At 55.9% G+C, this 27171-nt stretch overlaps 1 protein-coding gene across 4 annotated transcripts in view; it reads left to right on the top strand.

Annotated features, from left to right (window-relative positions):
* The window catches only part of BCAS4 (breast carcinoma amplified sequence 4), a 60746-nt gene extending 36566 nt beyond the window's left edge, over positions 1 to 24180 (top strand). For 2 of the 4 annotated variants that reach the window (XM_047068263.1, XM_047068260.1), the window contains one exon: positions 23630 to 24180. In XM_047068263.1, coding sequence (XP_046924219.1) covers positions 23630 to 23755 — 126 coding nt within the window. In that variant the 3' untranslated portion in view covers positions 23756 to 24180. The remainder of the gene's footprint in view (positions 1 to 23629) is intronic. The other 2 variants (XM_047068261.1, XM_047068262.1) reach the window with 2 other exon arrangements.
* Positions 24181 to 27171: the final 2991 nt, after the last annotated feature.

Raw genomic sequence — 27171 nt, 5'->3', positions numbered from 1 at the left:
GGGGCTGGCCGAGGGCGCCCGGGTGTGCCAGCCTGCGGGTACCACCTCCATCACGAGCCCCTGAACCCCAGGCCTTTTACCTCTGACCCAGGCTGCCAGGGGGTGGTGCAGGCAGTCCATCCACAGACTGAGGGGAGGGCTGACTGGTGCCCCGGGCCTTCCGTGCCCAGGTACAAAAGCGTACACGGTCCGTGCTCCGATTTTAATGCTAATGCACGTGTTTGTGTGGTCCACGGTCCTTCTCTTCATCCTGCACTACGTGAACGTTTTCCATTAGACCTTTACGTGGATTCTTACAGCGTTCCAAGATTCTGACTTGTGGATGTGAAGTGAGCATCGTGCCTCTCTTCCCCTGTAGCTAAGCCCCATCTCTGGCATCTTTTGGCCGCGTGTCCGTGGGCGAGTTGCTGTAAGCCCCGGGCCGCTCAGCTGCTGGTTCGTGGACGCGGGCGTGACCACAAAAGCTCTGCTCGCTGGGAAACTGGTTTGGGTTTGATGTGAAGTGACGAGGGCCTCCACCGAAGCAGTGAGAATGGAAAGGACGAGGAAGACTGTCCGAAGGAGGGCTCTGTGGGCATTGGCGGATCTGCAAAGCCAGCGCTGCCTATAAATAATGGAGCGATTCAGGACAGACCGCCTCCTCATCTAGGGGGGCGCAGGTATCGTGGGGATGGTGACACAGAGCCGGCCCTGCAGCGGCGTGCACCATTCTCCACCTGCCCACGCCCCGCAAGGCCGGAGTGCTGCTTTTAGCCCCATTGTACAGGTGAGCAAACTAAGGCACAGAGAGGGTAAGTAACTTACCCAAGGTTACACAGCTGGGCATCAGGATACGAGCCCACTTTCTTAACTCTGTCCCCTCTTGCCTTCAGAGAACACTGTGATCTCTTCCCCCAGCATGCTTGTGTCTCGGGGGAAGAGATCACAGTGACCAAATCCTAAGAAAATGCAGTATATAGTTGCCTCGAAAGGGGACCCCGGCTTGCTCTGAGGGAGTCAAGGGTGGCCTCTGAGGAAGGGCCATGTAGGCTGGGGCCTGGATGGGGGAGTAAGTCAGTCTGAAGACAGGAGAAAGGGTGCTCCTGGCAGAAGGCACTGTGGGCCCAAAGGCCTCAGAAGGGGCCACACGCAGTGCTGAGCCACGGTCAGAAGTGCGGTGTGGGTCGGCTGAATGGACAAAGCAGGGAGTTGGGGGACATGAGGTTAGGGCCAGATTAGACAGGGTCTCAGGCCACAGAGAGGAGTTTAACATTATTCTGAGGGCAATGGGGAGCCATGGAAGGCTTCACAGCAGGGGAGTGGCATGGTAAGCCTGCTTCACCTGGAGAACTGCCAGGGCTCCTCCTCTGCCCTGAGCGAGGGCTGGCATCCAGGGTCAGCACTGCCTTGTTGAGACCTGGATGTGAGAATTGAGTGGGGCGAAGGTTGCCCTCCAAGCTCTCGGCTTCAGTTGGTAGGGGGGAGCGTCCTCAGCCTAGAAACGTCACATGTGGTGCCCTGAGCACCCCGATCTTCGCCTCCCCCGCAATCAGAAGAGAGAACGGAGGCTCCAGGTGGGGGACCCAGGTCTCCTGGATGAGTGTCTGGGTTCCAGAGACCCCGCCCGAGGACGTGGCTGTCAGCCCAGGTCGGCACACAGGGCCCTTCACATCCGGAGATCTTTCTCGGCGTGTGTGGAAATGGAAGCGTGAGGTGGAACTGGAACCGGGGCGGGGCTGGGGCCTCCGAAGGGCAAGGGAGACCATGTCGGGTGTCGCTGTGGTCCCCTTGGCCCAGGCCCGGTCGCACGGGGCCCAGTGGCCACCCCTGGTGTTCTGCTGACCGCACCGGGCCTCCCTCTTCTGCACCTGTGCCCGGAGGCACAGAACCGCCTCACTCGTTTGTTTGTTTGGTTTTCTGCCGAGCCGAAATATCTTGCTCACGAGGTGTCATTCTGATTAAGTTTCTGATGGAGAAGAGTGCGATGCTTTCCAAGGAAATCTCTTGGGCTAATGGCAGAACCGCTTGGGGCCTGACGCCCACACAGAGCCGGGCTGCCCGGTTAGATTGCGGCCCGGCCCGGCCTAGCCTGCCCGGCCCACCTCTTCACCCGACAGATGCCCGCCGGGCAAGCCAGTAGTGTAAAGGAGCATGTCCGCCGGGTGTGGGCCAGTAAGGAAGGGTGGGAAGGGAGGCACATCCGCAGCTCCCTGCACGGGAACGAAGGGGTGGCCGACCGTGGCCAGATGTTCCTACTTCAGACAAAGGTGGCCGTCGAGAGTCTTACATGAACCTTCTGACGTCAAAAAGTCAGTAAGTCATTCTTGTAAGTGTTGAGCACTGGGGGGCAACGTGCTGCAGCTGTGAGTTGTGCCCCGCATGCTCCCAGCTCTGGGTTTTAGGCTGATGGCCTGTACCCCACAGACGTCACCTCTCCAGAGACTTCTGGCAGCAGGGAAGAGCGAGGAGGCATCCTCTTGCCTCTTTGCACCAGCCCCTGCAGGGACCCTTCAGCCTTTCCGTAGTGGCGTGTCCACTCTCGCTCCAACGATCACGGTTCTATTGAGCACGTATATGAAGGGCTTTCTGTGCCTTGTCGCGGCTTCCCCATAACAAGCCTGGAGGTGGCTGTTGTTATTCCGGTTCGTGGGGAAGGGACCGGAGGTTCAGAGGGGTCTATTTACTTGCCCAGGGTCACGGAGCGTAAGTGGTAAAGCAAGGATCTAATCCAGCTTTGACCTTGTTCAGCGCGTCTCTCCCCTTGCTCCGTGCTCCTGCTAAGGGCTCAGACCTCAGCCTCAATGTCATGGTTGCACACTGAAGGTCCTTAGGTCAAATGTGCCCTACCCACGTAGGGTCTTCGCCCCACTTGGGGTGTGCGTGTCTGTGTGCGTGTGTATTCAGTTGGAATTAGTTGCCAGCCTTTTTATTTTTTTAAGTGTATTTATTTTTTTGAGAGCGATAGAGAGCGAGTGGGGGAGGTACAGAGGGGGACACAGAGGGAGACAGAATCTGAAGCAGGATCCGCACTGGCAGCACGGAGCCTGGCGTAGGGCTCGAACTCATGAACCTCGAAATCATGACCTGAGCTGAAACCAAGAGTCAGACGCTTAACCGACGGAGCCCCCCAGGCGCCCTGCAGTTGCCAGCATTTAAAAAACTAATTTCACATAAGAACCTGTACTTTTTTTCTCAAGAAAGCAGAGGTCTGGGCTCCTGGGAAGCGTTCCTGCCACACCACCGTCGGCCGGAGTCGCCCACACTCAGCACCTGCCTCTGGGCGTTTGGTCTTCCAACCCAGGTGGAGCACATAGTAGGTGTTCAGTAAATATGAATCCGTGGGTGCTCGTAAGGCTTCTGTGGCCCCTGACGGCCTCCCCAGATTCTCTGGAGGCCGTCTCCAGGCAGTGGAGAGCCCCGGGAAGAGTGTCCTGGCCTGCCCCTCTCCCCTGCAGCTTGGGGCCGCCTCTGGGACTTTCAAGAAGGTAATGGAGATTGTGGGCGGAGCAGCCCTGCCCAGGCCGGCCTGTAGGAGTCCGCAGTGCCAGGCTCGGTGTCTCCTCCCCTCCCCGATCGCCCTATGCACCACCCCCCAGCTCCCTCCCCACCCAGGCCTGTAGAGGGAGGGAGGCTCTGCCTGGCTGGGGCACCTCCCCCTCCCTCTGCCCAATCCCCCTGGAGGGGTGACTCCCGGAAGGAGGCAAGGCTTGGCTGGGGCTTTATCTGGCGGTGGAGGCCGAGCCAGGCACCAACACAAAGGAGGCAGAGGAGATTCCAAGGCTCCTTCTCCGGGGCCCTGAACTGGCCTCTTCTTCTCCTTCTGCCCTTCATCCCTTTCGGTAGAAACGCAACATGAGCAGTTGGCAAATATTAACGCAACAGCGGAGGGCTGAGTGGCGCTTGGTCCCCAGCCCCCCTACTCGCCCCCCCTCCCCACCACACCAAACTGGCCCTCAGTGAGTTACACACTCACACGGTCATGGATTTGTTTGACTCCAGATATTTGGTGGCCTGTGTGCTGGGGAGGGACAGAGGGCTCTGAGCAGGCTGGTTTGCGAACCAGTTTTTTTTTTTTTTTTTTTTTTTTTTTTTTAAGCATTGCATTCTTGTTGAGATTTTGAAGTTGACCAAGAAAGTTCCTTTCAACAAGAAGGGGCTTCTGTTTCGGGGGGACTGTTTGCTGAAGCCTATGTGGGAGAATTCCACCTTCTCCGTGGTCGGTGGGACACAGTTCCCCCTCCCCAGCAACACAGCCACCAACTTTGACATCCACTCCCCGCATCCCTGTGACCGTAGCGTCCCCATCGGCTGGTGGATGCTGTGCCCTTTGCATATGCTGGTCCCCTGCCTAGAATACCCTTCCTGTACCCTGCCTGATAATGTTTATTCATTGCTCAAGGCCATGTTGAATGTTACCACCTCTGGGAAGCTGCCTGAATGCCCCCGGGCAACGTTCCTCTGAACTTCCATTGTCTGCTCTCCTGTTGGCATAGCACCTTGGGGTGCTGTGTTTTTACGTGTTGTTTCCCCGAGACTGAGAGTTTCTCTTCCCCAAGACTGAGAGTTTCTCGGGGCTGGGGACTGTCTTATCTTTGACTTAGTAGCAGCCCGGGCCCTCTGGGCTCTTCATTGGACCAGCAAAAGCTAGCACTTTACCTGCCCTGGCTGGGTTCACCTGTTGCATGCGTACTGTTACCGTTTCCCCTTGACAGATGGGGAAACTGAGGCTTAAGCAAGCTGGAACGTCTCGACTTAGCCAGGGGTTGGTTTGGTTCATTTGAATTCGACCCCATGTTCTTCGTGCTCCCAGGGTCAAAATCCAAACACTGGAATCAGGTCGCCCCAAGTGAGGCTCTGGGGCCGGGCAGAGACGGCCAACTGGGGAGGCAGGCGCCCTCAACTCCAGCCAGGAACAAAGGCTCAGAGTGGCCTGACCTTGGTCTTTTTTCAAAAAGAGAGGTCGGGAGTAAAGACTTTTATGTGAAATCAATTGATTTTGGAAACAAATCTGAGACTCCAAAGAAATCTCGGGGGACCTATTGGCCCACAGGCCTCCACAAGCCTGGCCAGGGGTGGGGTCCGAGCCTGTTTACTGAAGGAGTCAGACTGTCCCCCTCCAGGTAACCCTTCATAGATTCTGCCTTCCCAGTTCCCATCCCCCCGCTCCCCCCAGAGTGTAGACCAAACTCCCATGGTTCTTGGAGGGGGTAGTTGAGAGCATGAGTTCAGATCAGGGTTTCACAACCTTAGCACTACTGACACGTGGGGCCAGATCGTTCTTTGCAGCCGGACGGTCCTGTGCATCATACGATGGTCTCTGGTCCCTGGTCTCTGCCCATCAGATGCCTCCAGTCAGGACCATCATTAAAGTCCAGACATTACAAAAGTCCCTGGATGCAAAATTGCCCTGGGTTAGGAACCACTGGCCCAGATGAACGACCGTCCTCAGAACCGATGATCGTGTGTGGGACACATCATTGCCTTTGCCTTTGCGTGTCTCCTATAAATATGGACAATTCCCAAACGTTTAAAAACACATAGGGCGCCTGGGTGGCGCAGTCGGTTAAGCGTCCGACTTCAGCCAGGTCACGATCTCGCGGTCCGTGAGTTCGAGCCCCGCGTCAGGCTCCGGGCTGATGGCTTGGAGCCTGGAGCCTGTTTCCGATTCTATGTCTCCCTCTCTCTCTGCCCCTCCCCCGTTCATGCTGTGTCTCTCTCTGTCCCAAAAATAAATAAACATTGAAAAAAAAAAATTTAAAAAAAAAAAAAAAAAAAAAAACACATGAAAGCATGGGTTCTAGAGCCCAAGAGCCCCGGGTTTGTGCCTTGATGGAGTTGCTTACTAGCCCCGTGGCCTTGGAACGGGGCCTCAACTTTCCCGTCTGTGAAATGGGGTAGCGGTGCTCGAACCCCGTGGAATCAGCGTGCGGGATTCCCTCTGCCCTTGGCAAACTTGTGTCAGGCACCAACTGTGACCTGAGCACTGACTTCTATCACTGGAGGAGGAGCCGGGTTTCCTGAGGACTTTCTGCACGGCGGGATCTGTGCTGGGTGCCCTGGACTGAACTCGGTGCTCGTTTCCTCAGTTCCTGCTTGCCGTGGGCAGGCGGGCTGCCATCACTGGCCCGTGTTAGAGAAGGGCCGCTGGGGCAGGGAGAGGTGAGGTCGCTTGCCCGCGGTCAGGGAAGAGAGCAGCCCGGGTGGCCGCAGCTGTCTGCAGCGCGTTCGGGGCGGCCTGCTGCCCCCGGAGATCGGGATTCGTGTGCGGCACTCAGCAGCTGCTCTGAGCATGGGCCGTGGGGATCCGTTTTGTAGAAACTTCCCTTGGAGCGGCCGAGGGTTCCGCCCGCACCCCCACGAGCTTGTGCGGAGCTGCTGCCCGTCCCACCAGTGGGAGTTGAATGGGGCAGCTCGCTCTGCCCTGGAGCCACTGTCCCACCTGGGCCAGCCTCCCCCTGCTCATGCCAGGACCACCCCCGGCCTGGCCGAGGTGGTGGCTCGGAGCAGGACTCCTGGGCACAGGTCTTGCCCGAGGACATGTCCCAGGTGAGGCTGGGCCATCGGGGGACACAGGCACGGGGGCATCTGGGGTCCCCCTTCTGAGTCCCCACCCCTTTCAACACACTGGGGGCCATACTGGCTGCCACGTGGAGATGTCAGCCCGTCAGGCTCTGTGTCCATCTGGACCCCCCTCTCCGAATTGTTCATCTGCTTGCCTCTCTCCGTGCGTCTCTGTGCCTCTGTCTCTCCTTGGCTCGCACACAAGGCGCAACGCCTCACCATGCCCCCTGCCCCCGTTCCCTGTCACCTCTTCCCCCACCCAGGGGTCTCACCAGGACCCCACCCTCCTCAGATGGAGGGAGGTGCGGAGCGGAGGGACCACGAGGTCTGAATCCGCTTCTGCGTCCGCTGGCTGGGCTGCACCGCGGACGTCCCCTGCCGTTCTTGGGGACATAAGCGCACCCAGGGGGAGTCCTGCAGTGGCGCGGGGGAGCCGTCGGTAATAACAGCTGTGAAGTGAGCCCCACAGTCTCCCCAGAAAGTAGAGCTCCCAGGCAGGTGCTCTTAGCAGGTGGATCTCCGGCTCCAGCACGTGACCGGAAAGGAAAGAGAGGTCAGGGGAGTGGCGTGGCCGTGGGCGAGGCCCGGCTGGCAGAGGGCGGGCAGGTTCTGAGGGACGTGACGAGCGCAGGGCAGCCCTTCGTTAGCACAGGCACCTGTGTGACGCCCGCAGCCGGGGTTGGGGCTTCTGGAGGAAGCGTGACCCCTTTGATGCCTAAGGAGCCCGGGAGGCTCTTGAACTTGGCTCTGTTCACGGTCCGCTTTCTTCGCGGGAAAATAAAGCACGTCCCGTTAAGCAGTAAACTCATCCAGGTGCCTGTTCTGGCTGATACCATTGCACCTAGTGATGCGGCCAGACCTAAAGTCAAGGCCAAAGTTCCCGTTACTTGGAGAGTCCTAATAATTAACCTGGAGCCTCAGGCAGAGGGGGTAATTCCGGCTTTCGAATGCAGTGAGGAGCCGGAGCGGGGAGGGAGCTCGTTCCAGGCTGGACATCGTTGAGCCCCGGAGGGGAGGTGCCCGCTGGGACCCGGGTTGGGGATCTTGGCGCTGTGGCCCTGGCACCAGCTCTTCTCATCCTGTGTCTGGAAGCTTCTTAGCCGGTGTGGACCAGGCTCCAGAGGCCTCGGGCGATACCCCAAGGAGTGTGTGTGTGGGAGAGTGGGGGGAAAGGAGCGGCTCAGGTGGCATCAGTCACTGGTTCGAGAGAAGTGGGAGACCGCGCCGGGGGCTGCTGCTGGGGCTGGCTGCCAGGGTATTTGTGCCTGGCGTGGCCTCCTGTAACTTGTCACTGGCCAGCAGGCGTCCACTGAGTATCCTCTGAGCCAGCTGCCTCGGTCGATATAGGAGCCATGCCTTTTAGCGGCTGGAGGATGTCCCAGCACTTCCAATTTTTGAGGCTCCTTGTTATTAAAAATCAAGCAGTGCCCAGAATTGGCTCCCACAACTGTGATTTAGTTTAAACGTTCGTGTTTTGAAACTGAAATGCATTTAATGCTAAAAATGCAAAGTTATGAAATTGTACGCTCGGGCTCTTTGTAAGCTACCGACGGTGTTTAAAAAGAATATGAATTCAGGGGGCCATGATAATAATGAAATTAGCCGGCATTCAGTGAGCACTTGGTATTTTCTAAGCACTTTGCAGTTCTATGGGCATAACACCCCCTGAAGTAAGAAACTGTCGTTAGTCCTGTTCACCAGGTGAGAAAACTGAGGCACAGAGAGGTTAAGTAACTTGGCTAAGATCACACAGCTAGGGAGGGGGGACCACTGCCGTCTGAGAGATGTAGGAATGGGCAGCTTCCTGTGCTAGATGGAGGGACCTGGTGTCACTGCTGGCAGCCCCACGTGGGGCTTCGGAGGGCGTGTCACAGTGCAGATCCAAAGCCCTTTGTGACCGCCCCCCCCCCCCTCCACTCACACCCTCACTCCCCAGGCAGCATGAGCCACTTTGGAGGAAATGGGCAGATGGTAGGAAGCCCCTTAGGCTTGGCCCATAGGTCCCCCGGAGGCCCCAGGAAGTGAACTCGGCCTCCACCCAAACTGTTTCTGTTTTCTCGAAAGCATGATGGGGGGTGGCCAGCATGGTCAGCCTGAGAGGTATCCTCCCGGGCTTCTTTTCCCTCGTACCTTGGGCTCTTCCTCCTGAAGACAGCCCCACCCATCCCCCCTCTGTGCTGAGGCCCACCCTGGCCTCTTCCTCCCCCACATTCCCTGTAAGTCCTCCTTGGCTGCACCAGGACCCCAGTCCCTGGGCCGGGCTTAACTCCTTTGATGCCAAATCTCCATGGGCCTCCCCTCTGTTCTTTTGGTCACCCGTACATTCACGTATTTGTTCGTTCATTCAGCAAATACTTACCCACTGATACTTACCCACCGACCTGGATGAGCTGTTCGCTATTTTGTATCCTTGGAACCCATGGAGAACAGAAAATATTCCTGCCACCTGGCAGGTGACAGTCTAGTGTGCCCCGGGGGAGATGGAAAAGTGAAGAAGCACGGGGAGATGGGTGTCTGAGGGTAGGATGTGGTCAGGGAGGTGGCTGGTTTGCTGAAGGAGGTAGAAAGGGCGTGCGCAGGGGTCCTGGGCGGCTGTGGGAGCAGTGAGACCTGAGTGGGCAGCCTGTTGGAAGTCGGAGGTGAAGGGGGTGGATGGAGCAGGTGTGGGGCCAGCGCTGGGACTCAGCTCTGGAGGGTCTGAGGTGGGATCTGGCCTGCGACGGTCCAGGGAGAGATGCTGTTGGCCTGGACCTGGGCGGGTCAGGGCGGAGCTGGGGAAACAGGGTCTATTCCTCGTGTGTGCACGGGGCAGGGTATTTAATTGAAATTTTTTGCAAAAATTGTAGATTTACACGCAGTTAAGCAATAATATGGGGGGGGGCGTGCCTGAGTGACGCAGTTGGTTAAGTGTCCAACTTTGGCTCAGGTCGTGATCTCGCAGTTCATGGGTTCGAGCCCTGCATCGGGCTCTGTGCTGACAGCTCAGAGCCTGGAGCCTGCTTCAGATTCTGTGTTTCCTTCTCTCTCTGCCCCTTCCTCTCTCTTTCTTAAAAATAAATAAGCATTAGAAAGGAAGGAAGGGCATCGCTTCTCAGCCTTTTGGCTAAGATCAAGTGTAAAAAGGAAGGGAGAGAGGAAGGAAGGAAGAATGAATGAATGAATACAGAGAAATCTCTTGGAAGCTTAGCCCCTTTTCCCCCAGTGGAAACATTTTGCAAAACTTTAGTATAATAAGATCATGACCAGGTATTGACATTGATACAATCAGCTGGTCTTAGGGCTCCCATTTTGCTTGTCCTCATTTGCAGGTGTTTAGGTTCTAGACAGTTGTATAAATTCTACACGTTTATATTAGTTAGCCTCCTGTCTCCACCGCTAGGGTCCACACTGAACAGTTCCAATCTTGCCGGGATCTCACCCCTGCTCAATCCCCAGCAGCTACCACTCTGCCCTCCGTTTCTAAAATGTTGCTATTTCAAAAATGTTCTAGAAATGGAACCCTACACCATGTAACCTTTCAGCATTGGCTCTTTTCAGCATTATTCTCTGTAGATACATCCAAGTCGCCGCGTGACTCAAGAGTTTGTCTGGATGTGTTTGCAGGGCAGAGGCCTAGTTGGAGATGCTAGTGTGGGGTTCGGGGCTGGAGGTGTCCGGCACGGAGCCAGAAGCTGAACGAGGTCACCCCAGGAGACAGAGGGGATCTAGGTGGATGACCGAGCGCCAGTCGATTAAGCATCTTAGTGTACCGGGCGCAGGGATGTGGCCAGCCCACGGAGACAGATGATGTCCCTGCAGCTGGGGTGAGGCTGCCTCGGGGCCGGGTGTCTGCGGTGGGCGTGGAGGAAGCGGTTCACTCACCATCTCCCCCTTCCTCCCCTTTCTCTCTTTGCAGCCAGAGGGCTGGGCCCCGGTTGAGGGTTTAGACCAGGGTTTCCAGGGGTCCTGAATAAAATGGGAAAAGGGCAAAGCGCTGCCCCTAAAGTGAGATAGAGTCCCTTCAACAAAGACTGACCTGACTCCCGAGATGGCCTCCGTCCTTTGGGAAGAATATGATTTCTTTGACAAAGGGATGGGGCTGGCAGGTGGGGGCCCGGAGGGGGGGTTTCTTGTGTATCTGGTGCAGCAGCCTGGCTTGGGTTCGGAGAGGTCCTGAATGCACGGAACAGCTCGTGCACTCCTGTCACCATCCCCTCCCCTCTGGGTCCTTGTCCCCAAAGCGTCCCCACCCCTGCCACCGCCTTTCGGGGCGTGCCTCCCTTTTCTCTTGGCCCCCGTGCTTCCCTCTCCTTTTCTGTCTTACTCCCTCACTCTGTCCGTCTTCATTCTCTATCTCTGTTCTCCCTCTCTCCCCGTTCACCACACATTCCCCTCCTCCTTTTTATCTATTTCTGCTTTTTCTCAGTCCCCTCCCCCATCTTGTTTCCACATTTTCTCTTGCTCTCTCTCTCCCATTTGTGTGTGTCTGTCCCTCTTGTGTCTTTCCCTTTGTCTGCGTCTCCGACCCCGTCTCTCGTTACCTCCTGCTCTGTCCCATCCCTGCTGTCTTCATCTCGAGCTTTTCTTCTTTTCCTCACTCTCAAGTATTATTTTTCCAGACCTTGGAGATCATCCATTGCCACCCTCAGGGGGCCCAGTGGATAAAATGTCTTAATCAGACCAGGACAGCGCGGGAGGCGAGCTCCCGTAAAAGGGCTTCCCAGGGCGAGTGACAGGGTGACATCAGTGTGGTGGCCGCAGCCCGGGCCACCCGCTGGAGGGATTGGCGGGCCCAGACCAGAGCTCTGAGAGCGCCTGCATCTGAGGAAAGGGTGGATTGAGAGGAGACTCCCAAGGCTGCCTGGATGTCTGGGATGGGGGAGAATGGGCACAGGTGACAGTCTGGGCCTTGCCTCTGAAGCAGATTCCTTCAGCTGTCGGGAGGCGACTGCTCAGCCCTGGGGAGTCTTTCTCCAGCCCAGGCAGGGGTGGGGGGGCAGGCATGTAGGCGGCTTCATGGCACCTGCTGGTTCTGGACACCTCCGAACGGCTTGTGTATCTGATGGAGAACAGCTGCCCACACTGGGGACCCTGACAAAATGGTCAATTGAGGCTGTGTTTGCTTTCTGCTCCCCAGAGCTATAACCGGTGCTATTTTCAACATTCTTTTGTGGAGCCAACCACCTTCAAGGCCAGGCAATGGAACCTCCAAGGATTCTACTGCTAACTGGCATCAGAGTGAGAAATGTATAGCTCCCACATGACAGTAGCCAGCTGGGGAACCTTAGCCAGCTGTTGGTTCGGGCCACGGACACTCATCTGGAGGCGGACCACCCACCAGTGGCTGGAATCCAGACACAACCGTGCCTCCTGTGGGTCGGTGGAGATTCTGTTTGACAAGAAGGTTGCTAAGCTGAGCAGACCCCTGGGAATAGGAAGCTGCTTTGATGCTCTGGGCTGGGGAAGGATCTTCCCTTCCTTGCTCTGTGCCAGGAGTGGGTCAGTCTTGGCTCCAGACAAATCCGTTCGCTGATGTCCCCCTCAGATCCACCATTGCTCCTGCTGTGCCCTTTGCCCCACGATGTCCTCTCAGCCAGGAGTGCTGGCCTCACGCTGCCCACGAAGCCATCCACGAGTGACTTTTTTTTTTTTAACATTTATTTATTTATCTATTTATATCCAAGTTAGTTAACATCTAGGGCAATAATGATATCAGGAGTAGATTCCAGTGTTTTCTCCCCTACATATAACACCCAGTGCTCACCCAAACAAGCGCCCTTCTTAGTGCCCCTGCCCCATTTAGCCCATCCCCCCACCCACAGCCCCCTCCAGCAACCCTCAGTTTGTTCTCTGTATTTAAGAGTCTCTTATGTGGGGCGCCTGGGTGGCGCAGTCGGTTAAGCGTCCGACTTCAGCCAGGTCACGATCTCGCGGTCCGTGAGTTCGAGCCCCGCGTCAGGCTCTGGGCTGATGGCTCGGAGCCTGGAGCCTGTTTCCGATTCTGTGTCTCCCTCTCTCTCTGCCCCTCCCCCGTTCATGCTCTGTCTCTCTCTGTCCCAAAAATAAATAAACGTTGAAAAAAAAAAAAAATTTAAGAGTCTCTTATGTTTGTCCCCCTCCTTGTTTTTCTTTTGCTTCCCTTCCCTTATTTTCATCTATTTTGTATCTTAAGTTCCACATATGAGCGAAGTCGTATATTTGTCTTTCTCTGACTAATTTCACTTAGCATAATACCCTCCGGTTCCATCCACGTAGTTGCAAATGGCAAGATTTCATTCCTTTTGATTGCCAAGTAATACTCCATTGTATATATATGCCACATCTTCTTTATCCATTCATCCATCGATGGACATTTGGGCTCTTTCCATACTTTGGCTACTGTTGATCGTGCTGCTATAAACACGGGGGTGCATGTGTCCCTTTGAAACAGCACACCTGTATCCCGTGGATAAATACCTAGTAGTGCAATTGCTGAGTTGTAGGTAGTTCCATTTTCAATTTTTTGAGGAACCTCCATCCTGTTTTCCAGAGTGGCTGCACCAGCTTGCATTCCCACCAAGAATGCAAAAGAGATCCTCTTTCTCCGCATCCTCGCCAACATCTGTTGTTGCCTGCGTTGTTAATGTTAGCCATTCTGACAGGTGTCAGGTGGTATCTCATTGTGGTTTTGATCTGTATTTCCCTGATGATGAGTGATGTGGAGCATTTCTTCATGTGTCAGTTGGCCATCTGGATGTCTTCTTTGGAGAAGCTTCTATTCATGTCTTTTGCCCATTTCTTCACTGAATTATTTGGTTTTTGGGTGTCGAATTTGAGAAGTTCTTTAGAGATTTTGGATACTAACCCTTTATCTGATATGTCCTCTGCAAATATCTTCCATGAGTGACCTTTCTGAGGCATGGAGACAACCGACCCTGGGAGCCCAGAGATCCTACAACATCTGCAGGCCCCCTTGTCAAAGCTTATTAAGAATTTCAGGGGCGCCTGGGTGGCGCAGTCGGTTAAGCGTCTGACTTCAGCCAGGTCACGATCTCACGGTCCGTGAGTTCGAGCCCCGCGTCAGGCTCTGGGCTGATGGCTCAGAGCCTGGAGCCTGTTTCCGATTCTGTGTCTCCCTCTCTCTGCCCCTCCCCCGTTCATGCTCTGTCTCTCTCTGTCCCAAAAATAAATAAACGTTGAAAAAAAATTAAAAAAAAAAAAAGAATTTCAGGCCAGCGATAGAGCATCAGAGCAAGTGCGGGCCTGTGTGTCTATGTGGATGGCACGCCCACGAGCCGGGCCCTGTCTGTCCCCTACAAGTGTCACGCCTTGAATGAGGTCCTAAGCCTGCTGAGTCTCAGTTTCCACATCTGTGTAGCGGGATTTATAGTTACAGCCTCTGCACAGGATTGTCATGAGCAGTAATTCAGAGAACATAACGGTCGGTGGCCGTTCTTATGACTGGTGATGTTGATATTATTATTTAGTAGCTCTTCTCTGTGCTGTTCCCTCAGTGCTTTGCATATGCTGCCACGGATGTGCTTTATTATATTTATTTATTTATTTATTTAAACGTTTTTAATGTTCATTTATTTTTTTTTTAAATTTTTTTTTTTCAACGTTTATTTATTTTTGGGACAGAGAAAGACAGAGCATGAACGGGGGAGGGGTAGAGAGAGAGGGAGACCCAGAATCGGAAACAGGCTCCAGGCTCCGAGCCATCAGCCCAGAGCCCGACGCGGGGCTCGAACTCACGGACCGCGAGATCGTGACCTGGCTGAAGTCGGACGCTCAACCGACTGCGCCACCCAGGCGCCCCAATGTTCATTTATTTTTGAGAGAGTGTGCATGCATGTGAGCAGGGGAGGGGCAGAAGGAGAGGGAGACACAGAATGTGAGTGGGGGAGGGGCAGAGATTGGGACACAGAATCCGAAGCAGGCTCCAGGCTCCAAGCTGTCAGCAGAGAGCCCGACGCGGGGCTCGAACTCACGAACCTTGAGATCACGACCTGAGCCGAAGTCGGATGCTCAACTGACTGAGCCACCCAGGAGCCCCTAGCTTTCCATTTTTTTAAACAAGAAGCTTGAAATCCATCTTTTAAAGAGAAGAGGCATTTCATTCAAAAACTTGGGAACACAACCAGACCAAAGGAGCAAGAGACAGCACAGTGGAGGCCAAGCGGGATGCACCTGTGGGTCTGGGTTGGGCCCATTGGTGACCTTAGTGGCAGGGCCTGAAGACAGCGGTGAAGAGTCTCATTTTATTCTCACCATCACAAGGTACTTACTGGAGGATCAAGTTTCTTTTTTTTTTTTTTAATGTATTCTTTATTTTTTAATTTTTATTTGTTTATTTTGAGAGAGAGAGAGGGCACAAGCTGGGGAGGGGCAGGGAGAGAGGGAGAATCCCAAGCAGCACGGAGCCCGACATGGGTCTCGATCTCAGGAACCGTGAGATCATGACCTGAGCCAAAACTGAGGGTCAGATGCTTAACCGACTGAACCACCCAGGCTCCCCGGATCGGATTTGTTTCTTAAGACAATCCCTCAGGCTGCTGTGCGGAGAATGGGTTAAGGGCCAGAGCGGCCCCTGAGAGGTGGCGCAGACAGGACACCAGTGGTGATGGGGAGAGGGGTTTGGGAGGAATTAGCAGAAGGGACTGAGGACCCGTGGGATGTGGGCGTCCAGTCTGGGCAGTGGGTGGGCCCCACAGTGAGTCTCGCGACCGCTGAAAGCCTCAGTTTCCTCCTCCGTGCAAGGGCCTTCTGACACCCACGCGGAGCAGGTGCTCAGTTAACAACACGCGTGTAAGTAGATGGTCATCGGACAGTTCTGTCAGTGGCTGTGTGATGATGAGCGGCGAAGGCCAAGTGACTTGGTGTCGCAACAGGACGACTCTGATGCAAACCATGAAGTGGAGGGAGCCGGGGCTCCAGGAAGAGGGGCTCCGAGAGTGGAGCGGCCGGAGGGAGGAGGGGCCGAGCAGGCAACAGACTCTGGGTCAGGGGCTGGGCACCCCCGCCTCCCACCCCGTTCGGTCTAGTTCTGGAGGAGGCCGTGACATGACTCCTCCCGCCGGCTGTCCTGTCTCCCCTCCCAGACTGCGTGTGAGTTTGGATTTAGGAGCCGGTATCTTGGCAGAACGTCTAGGGGCTCCTCCTCTGCTAGTTTCCATGTTAACGCTTTTCCTCCAGCTAAAAGCAGAATCCACAGGGGAGCCACGAACCTTCTAGAGCCGCTGCCCAGGGTCAGCATCACCTATAGCGAGATTTCACCAGCTGGTCCCTCCTGCGAGGGTCCTTCTGGGCGGGGGCTGCGCGCCGCGGGAGCCTCCAGCCCTGTTCCTCTGCCATCAGAGCCTCAGCAGCCCCCTCCTGCCACCGGCCGCTCTGGGTCACTGGGCTGGCAGGGGTTGGGGCTGGTGGCCCAGCTGGGTGGGAGGGCTCTGCCGTCTTGCAGGCATTGTGAGCCTGGCCAGTCCAGCGCTGCAGACGGGATTGGACACGCAGGGGCTGCTTGCAGAGAAGTGGGTGGAGCTCTGCTCACAGCTGTCAGAGCCTTCTGGAAGACTGGGGGCCCTGGAGCAAACACGGAACATTGCAGGCAGAGTAGCCAGGCGTGGCCTGACGTACAGAAGGCCCCAGGCCGGGACGGAGGAGGGAGGCTGGGACCAAGGGGGACGGTCCTGTGGGCTGGCTGTGGCAGGGGGCAGTGCCCACAGCCCAGGAGAGCCCGCTCTGATTCCCAGCTTGGCCTTTCACCGTCTGTGTGACCCTGGATGTGTGACCTACCTTCTCTCCAAGCTCCACAGGACGGACACCGTCGCAGTGCCGGCCTCACGGGCTTCCGCGAGCTCCCGGGGAGACGGTGGGAAGGGCAGCAGCCGCTGGCGGTCCCCAGCCCGTGGGGCCCAGAGCAAGGGACTGGAAGCGACACCTTCTCCATCCAGGTCCTCGACAGCCCTGGGTCTCAGTGATGCGCCGTGAGCTTGGAGCCACTGCTCAGGGCTCGGCAGGTCCTGCGGACCAGTGAGTCAGGCCGGGTGGGGGCGGTGGCGAACCGGACAGCACATGCCCTGTCTGCAGGGGCCAGCTCACGGCACCCCACAGGAATGCGCGCTCAGAGTGGCCAGATCGCTCCCTTCAAGAGAAATAGGAACTCAGTATTTATTTGAAACATCCCAGCTCTTCCCTGTTGGCAGCTAACTCGTTTTCAAATTCGCACGAGCCAAACCGGCCGTGTCTGCGGGCCAGATGCTAAGCAAAGGCCACCAGTTTGCGATCTCCGAGTACGTTGAAGTCGGGGGCGTGGGGGCGGTTCCTGAAGTTGCTAAGGTTGGGAAGCAGGTGATAAAGGGACCTCCTGAGTCCTGCACTCAGAGCTCACCCCCCAGCCCCACTCAGTCCGGGGACTTTCTGTTGTCCTGGCTCCGTGCCGGGGCTGGGGGGTCCTGGATTCAAATCCGTCTCTGCCAGTTCCCAGCTGAATATTTGGGCAAGTACCTCTCTGGCCCTCAGTTTCCTCTTCTGCAAAATGGAATTAGGGATACCTGCCTCTGTCGGCAGCTGCGAGAACAGATAGGCTGTGAATCCATAGGGCCCATCATGGCCTGGGTGCCCAGAAAGTGCTCAACACCAGGTCGCTGTGGTTGTGGAGAGGCCGGGGGCTTGGTCTGTGCAGATAGGGCTGTTTCTTCTGTCCGTTGCTTCCCCCCAGCCCCCAAATACGTTCTATAATTTTAGAATTAGAGACAGGTTTCTGTGAAAACACAGAGAGTTCCCATGTACCCCTCACCCGGTTTCCCTCGTTGTTAATATTTTACTGTGGTGCAGTCACAGTCAGGGGACCGACGTCAGTGGATTGCTTGCTAATAACTAAGCTGCACGGTTTATTCAGACTCTGCTAGTTTTTCCCTGGTGTCCTTTTCTGTCCCAGGATGGCATCCGAGACACAAACCGTACTCTATTTAGTCACCTTGCCTCCTCAGCTGCCTCTGGTCTATGACACCTTCTCCGACTTTCCTTGTTTCTGAGGACCTGGACAGTGTTGAGGAATATGGGTTAAGTATTTTGCACAATATCCCTCTGTTAGGGCTGATCTGATGTTTTTCTTGTGGTTCGATTGGGCTTACGGGTTTGGGGAGGAAGACCACAGAGGTGAGGTGACTTCGCGTCACATCCAGGGCACATGCTGTCCACGAGATGTATCGCTGATGGTGTTGACCTTGACCCCCGGACTGAGTGGTGTTTGCCAGGTTTTTCCTGAGCAGTTACTTTTCCTCCTTTTCATATTCTGCTCTTTGAAAGCAAATGGCTGAGTGCAGCCCCATCAAGGGGAGGGCCAGCTAAGCCCGAGCTCCCGGAGGGGGGCAGTACATGCAGAAGCCAATGGGAAATCTTTGATGTCATTTGGAATTAGTTTGAGATTCGTATCTCTCCTCTGTCTGTCTGTCTTTACGTCTAGCAGTTTTCACTTTTTTTTTTTCTTTTTTGAGATCACTGTATTTCATTGTCTGAACAACTTGGGTTGAGTCTTGTTTCCACCCATTTAACTATCTGCTTGGCCTTGAGTGACTCACTGTCAAAGGGGGTGATGATGAGAATAAGGCAGCCTGTGTCAGGCTGCGTTCGGAAGCCTGACCAAAGTGGTTTAACCAAATAGGGTTTGTGTTTTGTGACACAAAACACATGACAAGTGGTCTTCATGTGACAAGAAGCCCTGAGTGGCCAGTGGAGCCGATGGGGCTTCTCAGGGAGGCTCCTGGGGACCCAGGCTTTTCCTGGCTGCTGGTCTGCTATCCTTAGCCTGTGTCTCTTACCCTCATGGTCCCAAGGTGGCTGCAGCACCTCCAGCATCACTGCTGTGCTCCAAACAGGACTCCGTGAAATCGATAGCATTATCCCCATTTTACAGAGAGGAAAGGGAGGCTCAAAAGGAGAAAGCCCTACTTAAAGAGGCTGTGAGGGTCACAGACAATGAGTGTAGCCTGGGCACGGTAGGTGCAATGGTTGTTTTCTCAGTGGGAGGTACCTCTCCCAAGGCCCTCAAGCTGGGAGGGCCTGGTGACCTGGGGGGAGGAGTGTGGGCCTCTGGGCACCTGAGCTCCTGTGCAAGGTCAACCTGGGGCCTCAGCCCCCCAGGGGTTGACCAGGCTCTGGGGCTGACCCTGTGTTCCTCAGAACCCAGCCCCTGAGTGGGGATGCCATGTGGCCTGCTGCTTCTGGTGGGGTGGGGGGTAGGGGTGCGGGGATGCTGGGTGGGGGGTAGGACAGGCTGGAGCTGCAGTGATGGCCCAAGAACAGCCAACCAAATAGCACAGAGTTCTGGGACAGTCGGCAAGGTGGGCCTGCCCCTGAGTCCTACAGCCCGTGTGGTGACTCAGTGCCCATTGAATGGGAGCTACAGGGAAGGATTTGTTGTCCTGATCTATTGATTCAGGGGCAAACCATGACTGGGGGTCCAAATCTGGCCTGCCTCCATTTTTGTAAATAAAGTTTTATTGGCACGCAACCATGCTGTTAGTTTACATATTACCTGTGGCTGCTGTTGGGCTACAAGGGCGGAGTTGAGTAGTTGCCATAGCGACCATGTGGCTTGCAAAGCCTAAAGTATTTTCTGTCTGGCCCTTCACAGAACAAGTTTGCAGACCCTGGCCTGAACAGAAAGCAGACCAGGATTAGGAATGTGCATTTAGGGCTTCCCAAGAGGGAGGTACAAGGCGGGCCAGGACTTCCAAGGGGCTGTGGGGATTTCTGGAAACAAGTGGGCTGGTGGTAGAGGACGAGCTAAGGCCCTGGGGTGGGTGAGCTTAGCTTTAGAAGACAGTGATCTGCCCTGAACCCAGTGCTGCAGCAGCCATTTGGCAGGGGGGTGGGGGGGGCTTGTCAGAAAAGAAGCTTTCCAGGGTGGCCATCTTTGGGGTTTCTGCCGGAAGCGGCAGGATGTAGAAATGGTGAAGGGGCCACGAGCGATCTGGGGCCCCGGGAGAGTGTACCCCCTGTTCCTCAGCTCAGCCACCCAGAGCCACGAGGAGCTGTGGGCCAGATCATCTGATTTTCCGAGAGAAGCTGGCAGTCTGGTTTTCATGAGAAATCTCCTGATTTGTTACATGTTTGCAATTAATTCCTTTTTTTTTTTTTTTTTTTTTTTAAATCATGAAGCAGACCAAGCGCATATCCGTCTGGTGTGTGGGCTCCAGGTTTGAGAACTCCGGTGTCCAGGGTGGAAGTGAGGATTCTGGAATGTGGGTAGACTGGGGAGAGCAGGCCAGGCCCAGCGCCTTAAGCCAGCAGGCTGGAGCTCTGAGCTCCCGCTGGGGGCAGCGGGGGACCAGGGAGGGAGACTCAGAGGGGGCGGGGCAGAGTCTTGGAGCTGCAGTGTCAGATTTCCGCATCTCCCAACCGATCCCAGGCTGGTGGAACATTCCTGCCGGCGGGCTGGGAGCTGGGGAGCCAGGAGGTGGGCACTCCTCTCTGCTCACCTGGAAGCCCCCGGAGGGGAATCTTATTACCAGCTGTAGAGGGAGGGGTGGGAGGTGGAGGTCTCTGAGGTCCCCTCCGAGGACTGAGATTCTCAAGGGTTTGGGTTTGCTGCTCTCTCCCCAAAGACTTGGGTCCTGTCTGATGATGGGCAAAGACTGGGCTTAGAACTAGACAGGCCTGGTTGGACTCCAGCTCCCTGGTCCCCTGGCTCCTGCCACTTCTGGGACATGGGGATGACCCCAGTTTTGCAGGTTGCCATGGGAATCCGGGGGAAAATGGGTGTGAGGGGCTGAGCTTCTGTGACATGCCTGTGATTGGGGGCCTGGCCTCTAGGACGCGGTCTCTTCTTCCTGGCAGCAGCTGGGGCGTCTGGCTGGTTTCAGCCTCACACTCCAGCCCTTACCTGCTGATTCAAGCCGCTGGCTCCCCTGGGGGTTCCTGGTTTCAGGACACCTGGTTGCAAGTGACAACAACCCAGGTCATCTTGGCTTAAGCAAAAAAGAGGCTTCCGCGGCCCGTGGACGGGAAATGTCCCAGGGAAACTGTAGCCTCAGGCAGTAACGGATTCAGGTGCCTGAGTGATATCGTCAGGACCTTGTCCCAGCCCTGCTTCCCCTGCTGGCTTCAATCCCAGGCAGGTCCTGCGCTGTGGTGGCAGCGGTGGCCCTCAGGCTCACAGCCATCCACTCTGGAACTTGGGGGCTGGGAAGCAGGGAGAGTGTCCCTGTCTCAGCAGTGAAGGTCTCAAGGCTGACGGCCGCCGGCCACAGGCTCAGCCCTCCACCAGTCACGGCTGGGGTGGGTCAGGCCTCCACCCAGCCCCCACTGGAGCCGTAGGGTGGGCACGGGCACAAGTGACAAGAAGATCGAGACTGGGCAGTGGAGATTAGAGGGCCTGTGCCCGTTCCATGCCCCCCCTACTCTCCAAGAGTTGTGCCCTGAGCCACAGGGGGCCCCCCTGGGCTCATCATAGGCCGTCCCTGTGACTTCAGGCTCAGTTCTCCAACCAGCTATGAGTCACCGTCCCACACTTGCCCACGTGCTCCAAGATGTTGGCAGGGGTTTGGTCCAGGGCTGCTGGGAGGCTCTTATGATGACTTCTCCTTGATCCTGTCTTAATTATATTGATTTTCTCCCTTTTTTGGAAGTCTGTCTCCTTGAAGGAGGAGACAGAAGCCCCATCTCTCACAGGGATGCTTTACCCATTCAGAAACACCCCCCCCCCCTTGAATGGTAGGACTATTTCAAAAAGAATAGGGGGTCAGGATGAGGCCACATGACTGGGTCAGGACACTGGCTCCGGCTCGGCCAGTGACCCCTCATGGGTCCCTTCCCTTGCCTGCGACCAGGGGGTCAGGAGAAGGGACCTATCTCTTCATGATCACAAAATGCTCTTTGGCCCCCATGCGTCAGGTGAGGGAGCGGGTCTTTGAACTGTCATTGTTCGCCCATTTTCTAGATACTACGATGGCCAGCGCTCAGAGGAAATGGGGTGAAGAGATTCTAAGCCTCTGGGCTATCCCCAGACTGCATCCCCCAGGCTGCGAGACGTATCTTGGGGTTCGTTTCCCAGTTGTGCTCTGGTCACAGAGCTATCAGAGGACTTGCTTCCCATTCAGGGGGGCAGGGGATGGCCCAGGAAGGAGCTAGAGAAAGGAGGCAGGGGATAGGTCTGGGCCCCAAGTACCCCCAAGTAGGCTGAGCCAAGAATGGCGGACCCAGGGCTGCCGGACAGAATGTTCTGTTGCCCTTCTGTGAGGCTGGCCCTTGGCCAAGGTGAACTGCGTTTTCCAGGTATGGTGGCACAGTGAGGGAGGTAGTCCTTACACCCCGAGCACATTCCATCTTATTGGAAATACTTTGATGGTTTCCTTCTGCAGAGAAAGAGGGTTCGGTGTGGGGGGACGTTCAGGGCTTTGGGGCTTCGACATGAGAATCTGTCCACTTCCGCCCTAAGCCTGACTGCTCACCTTTAGGGGACACTGGCCACAGCCCCCTCCCTGGTCCCCTCTTTCCCCTCATTTCTGCTCTTTCTAAAACACATACCGAACTCCACACACACATTCCCAGTTAGTGACTTAAATGGCTCCCTGGTCTCTTGGGATGAAGTTCTTGGCATGGCTTCCAAGAGCCCATGTGGTCTGGCCTTGGTTTATAGCCTCATCGCTGTCCACACCCCGACCTGGCCCCACTCCGGACTGAGCCTCTGGAGTCCCCAGGTCTGCCCCCCGCCTCCTGCCACAGCGTGTGACATGCTCTTGTCTCAGCCTGGAGGCCCCATCCCGGAAGCAGGGAGTTTCAAGCCTCTGGAAACCTCCCCGACCCCCCAGGAGGAGTTGGGCCACCCCTGGGTTCTACAGGTGCCCGTGCCGTCCCACCATTAGCCGTCACGTGGCGGTGGTGTTCCGTGGGTTCCTTTGTCTCTCCCGTCAGTGAGCCCGGGATGTGGGCAGAAGGGGCCTGGCTGGTGCGGGTGCTCGGGACGTGGTGGTGGAGTCGGGCGGACGCCTGGAGGACGCGGGACCCCCTTGATCCTTGGTTTCCCCGCCTCCACGATGGGGATGGCGGTCAGGGCGTCACTGTGGGGAACAAGTGTGCGGGGAGGCTGAGTGTGCACCAGCGTGGTGCAGGGCACACGCGGGCGTTGGGCTTTGGGAGAGCTGTGGCCGGCGGGGAGCCAGAGCCCCCACCCGCTGCCCCCGCCCCTGCACCTGCAGACCCGCCCGAGCTGGGTCTCAGCTTGGGGTCCAGGAGACCGGACGGTCCAGGGAGGTGTGGGGGGAAACCGGGCGAGTGGTGAGAGGGACCCCCGCTCCTCCCTCTGCGACCCCGAGCCCCATGCACCTGCCCGTCTGCCAGCGGAGCCCGGCCCCCCTCCTCCTGAGGGTTCAGAGGCCTCGTCATAGAATCAGCCCCGGCTATGCAGGAGAGTCCTCGGGGGGGCTTGGAAATACCCCCGTGCTAGGCCACGCCCAAACCAGTGTCATCAGACTCAGGGTGGGGGGCCCCCCAGGCAGAAGTTCTCCCGGGGGGTTCCAGCCACGTGGGGGGTGCGGCCACATTGGAGAAGCGCTGTTTGACCCGGTCCTCGGTGAAACTGGGGTTTCACCCTGAGAACGGGTCTCACCAACCAGAGCTTGGGGAGGGCTGCTTCACGGAAAATCTCTTCTCCCCTCCCTTCTCAACAAAAATCCACACCAGAAATAAGCGAGCACTTCTTAAAATGTTTTTTTTTTTTTTTTTTTTTTTAAGTAACACATTCATATGGCACCAGCTTGAGGCGGCACAGATGGGGACCCGGTGCAGGAATGCGCAGCCTGCCCCCCAGTCGCCCAGCAGCAGGCCCTGGGCTGGGCTGGGCTGGGGCGGGTGGGAAGGGGGGGTGCACCAAGCTCCTGTGCACACACGTGTGGAGGGACCCCCGCCTCGCACCAGGGACGCCTGCTTTCTCGGTCACTCTCCGTCACAACCTGGCCCTGCCTGTCCGTGTCCGTGGGGGCCGGCATTGGCTCTCACGGGCAGTGCCCCCCAAGCATCCCGCGGGCCACGTCCCCTGCAGGATGCATCCGGTCCCACAACTGGACCTCTCTGGTCACAGAACAAGTGCGCTGAAATGGCTCACGGGGCACCCCGCTTTCTGTCGTTCCAGAAGTCGTCCACGCCAGCACCCCTGCCCTTCGAGCTGCCCGCGCTGTACCGGACGGAGGACTACTTCCCCGGGGACGCGGGGGACGCGCCCAGGACCCCCAGTCGCCGCCGCCACAGGCGCGTGTGAGCTCTGCCGTCGGGGTCGTCGGAAAGCGACAGTGCGTGCGTGCAGCGGCTCGGGTTTTCTGGTCTTCTCGCTGTGCATTTGTGTTTTTCAGTTTCCTCTCTCGCTTCATGTGAAACGGCGGGGTTCGGAGAAGCATCTGGAGCCCCCACGCGTGCCGCGCGGAGCCGGCCGGCGGTTCCCACCCGGGTCTGGCCTGCCTGGTGTCCTGGGACGGGGCGCGCGGGTCTCGGGAGCTTCGGGGCTCCGGGACCGGGGACTCGATCTCCCTGTCGGTCTGTGCCCGGCTTTGCGTGGGCATCATGGGGGGGGGGGCGCTCCCTTCACCAGGGTGCGTGGCTCCAGGTCTGTCTGTGGTGGGTAGTTTGGCTGCCAAGCCCCGTGCCCACGGGCCTGTGAATCATCTCAATAAAGGTGTCAAGAGCTCATGTGTGGTCTGGGTGCAAATGTCCTCTGGAAGGGAGCACCTGCCCCCTAGGCCAGCCTGCTCCTCAGGAAGCCCTGCCTGAGGGGAGGGGGCGGCGGTGGTCATCAGAGTCCCAGTAAGAGTGAAGAGGTCACGGGCCGCCTGGGTAGCTCAGTCGGTGAAGCGTGGGACTCTTGATTTCGGCTCAGGTCATGATCTCACTATTGGAGTTCAAGCCCTGCACAGGGCTCTGTGCTGAGGATGGGAGCCTGCTTGGGGATTCTCTGTCTCCCTTTCTCTCTGCTCCTACCCCACTTGCTCGCTCTCTCTCTCTCTCTCTCTCTCAAAATAAATAAACTTAAAAAACAATTTTTTTTAATTAAAAAAAAAATGGGTGGGGCTCCTGGGTGGCTCAGTCAGTTAAGCATCGGAATCTTGGTTTCAGCTCAGGTCATGATCTCAGGTTCGTGAGACTGAGCCCCACGTCGGGCTCTTTGCTGATCGAGGAGTCTGCTTGGGATTCTGTCTCTCCCTCTCTCTGCCTATCCCCTGCTCGTGCTTGCTTTCTCTCTCTCTCCTAAAATAAATAAACTTAAAGAAAAAAAAAAAAAAGAATGCAGAGGTCAATAGGATTTCCGGGGATCTTCAAAGGTAGATTTCATGCAACTGAATTTCCTGCTCTTGTCCTGAAATTCCCGATTTCTCAGTTTGGTGATGGGTAATTCTGGTTTTTCTGGAATTCCTCCCAGGGCCAAGAAGACACACACACTCGCCCAGCTGAACGGCAGACCCGCATTAGAATTTCAAGGAAATCTAACCTAACGAATCAGGAGACAGAGCGGTAGAAAAGCAAGGGGAGTGCTGCATCTTGACAATTTTAGGACAGTTTCTTGGAATTAAAGCTGTAGGCAGACATCTTATTTCAAGAAGAGCCAGTGTTTTCCTTTCGTTTTCTTCTTGTTTTTTTTTTTTTAATGTTTATTTGTTTTCGAGAGAGACAGAGAGCCTGAGCAGGGGTGGGGTTAGAGAGAGGGAGACAGAGGATCAGTAGCAGGCTCTGTGCTGCCAGCAGACGGCCGGATGTGGGGCTCGAACTCATTCATGAACCCTGACCTGAACTGAAGTCAGATGTTCAACTGACTAGGCTGCCCAGGTGCCCCGAGAAAAGCCAGTATTTTTCCTTAGAGTATATCTATATCTATATCTATCTATATCTATATATCACTTATATAGAGAGAGATTTTTTTTTTTTTTAGTAAAAACTTGTATACATTGTTTTAAATTACTGAGGTATAGTTTGTATACAGAAAAATTCACCTAGGTGTAAGGTTCACTGAATTTTCACAAACCCCACCCGGGCTAACAGCATCCCGACATCTGTCAACGGAGACAGGTGTTGCTGGTGTCTGTACTTCCTGTAGCCGGAGGATGGGCGGATGGTGTGCACGTGGTGTCGCCTCTGTGTCCGGCTTCCCTGGGTGGTGCGTAGCTGCAGACTGGTCGTTCTCGTGGCTGCGCTGTATTGATCGGGACTGGTTTTAATGAAGGAGGCTCAGATACTCACTGTGCACCACTGTGTCTGCTCAGGGAAAGCATAGATTCGACGGAAAGTTAATTTTTCAGGCAAGAGGCGAGGACACCGATTTCCAGAAGGCCGAGTACTTGACTGCTGGAGCCGCCCAGGCTGCTTTCTCCTTTCAGAGCCTGGCGCAGGGGCCGGGGAGACGTGAAAGGGAATGCCATGTGACCAAGCCGCAGCAGCCCGAGTGTCCTAAAATAGAGACCCACAGGGCTGTGGCCAAGAGCTTATAGGCTCTGAGGTCAGCCTGCCTGGGTGGCACCATCATCTCCTGCACGCTTCAGCTGTGTGGCCCCGGGTTAGTTGCTTACCCTCTCTGAGCCGAGCTTCGTCCTCCGCAAGAATGCAGAGAAGGATGGCACCTGCCCGTTGGGTGTTGGTGAGGGTGAAAAGAGGTGACCCGTGTGAGCGCTTGACTCAGGGCTGGCCGCGAGCACCGCAATGGGTGACGTTGTTGTGGTGATTGGCGCTGTGGGGAAAGGGCTGACTGTGTGCTCTTTCTCCCTCGATCACTGGCATCCAAGAGCATCAACAGCGAGTGCCTTGGGGACCGGCCTTGAATTTCAGAGTAAGAACAGGCTGTGGAAGAGTTGGCAAGGCCAACTAGCCCTCTCTGCGTTTTGCTGTCCTGGGCTTCTTTTAGGGACACCCCCCCTTTCCCCCGAGTCAGCGAGGAAGGGAGAGGTTGCATGAGAACATGTGTGGAGAAAGCTGACTAATGAACTAGGATTGGCCATTCCGAGTTTTCTGGGAGTTGCGGTGCTAAATGGAGCTTTTAGGGACACTTGGGGACACCTGGGGGGGGTGGGGGAGGGAAGGCCAGGACACAGAGCCTGCCGGCAATTCTGACCTCAGTCCTTTGAGCTGCTGGTATTCTGGAGGCACCGTCCTTGGGAGAGGTGACCTGATGTCCTGTCACGTAAAGGAAAGCCTTGACTACTGGCTCGAGGAGGCCCCACAGCCCTTGCCGGGGTCATTTTGCAGCCGGGGAAGAGGTTCTGTTGTGGGGCGCCAGTATAAAGGGCATTGCAAGTTTTCATTAAGAGCGAGGCTCTTTGGTCAGTCACCTCCCTGCTTTCCCAGCAGACGTGAACTTCATGTCTGTCAAAGCAAGAGGTTCCAAGAAGGTGGCTCACAGGTTGGCAGAAATGTGTGGTTTCCCCTGAACTGTTTAAAAATGTTTTCATGTTGAGACAACTGGGTAACCATCTGGAAAAAATAAAGTGAGTTCCATACCTCACTCTGTATACCAGGAACATTTCCAAAATTCCAAACAGATTAAGGATGAGTTAGATGTATAAAATGAATTTATACGAGGAGGCAGAAACATTGGAGAATCATTCGAAATCCAGAAGCCTAAAAACCAGAGTTAAATCCTCTGCATGGCAAAAACAAATAAAAAATTCAACCAAAAAAAATCCATACAGTATGATA

The sequence above is a fragment of the Lynx rufus genome, unplaced genomic scaffold (assembly GCF_022079265.1).
Source record: "Lynx rufus isolate CCGP_SWC_20201006 ecotype Redwood Valley unplaced genomic scaffold, mLynRuf1.p SCAF_8, whole genome shotgun sequence".
Classification (NCBI taxonomy): domain Eukaryota; kingdom Metazoa; phylum Chordata; class Mammalia; order Carnivora; family Felidae; genus Lynx; species Lynx rufus.
This window is presented reverse-complemented; position numbering and strand designations above follow the sequence as displayed.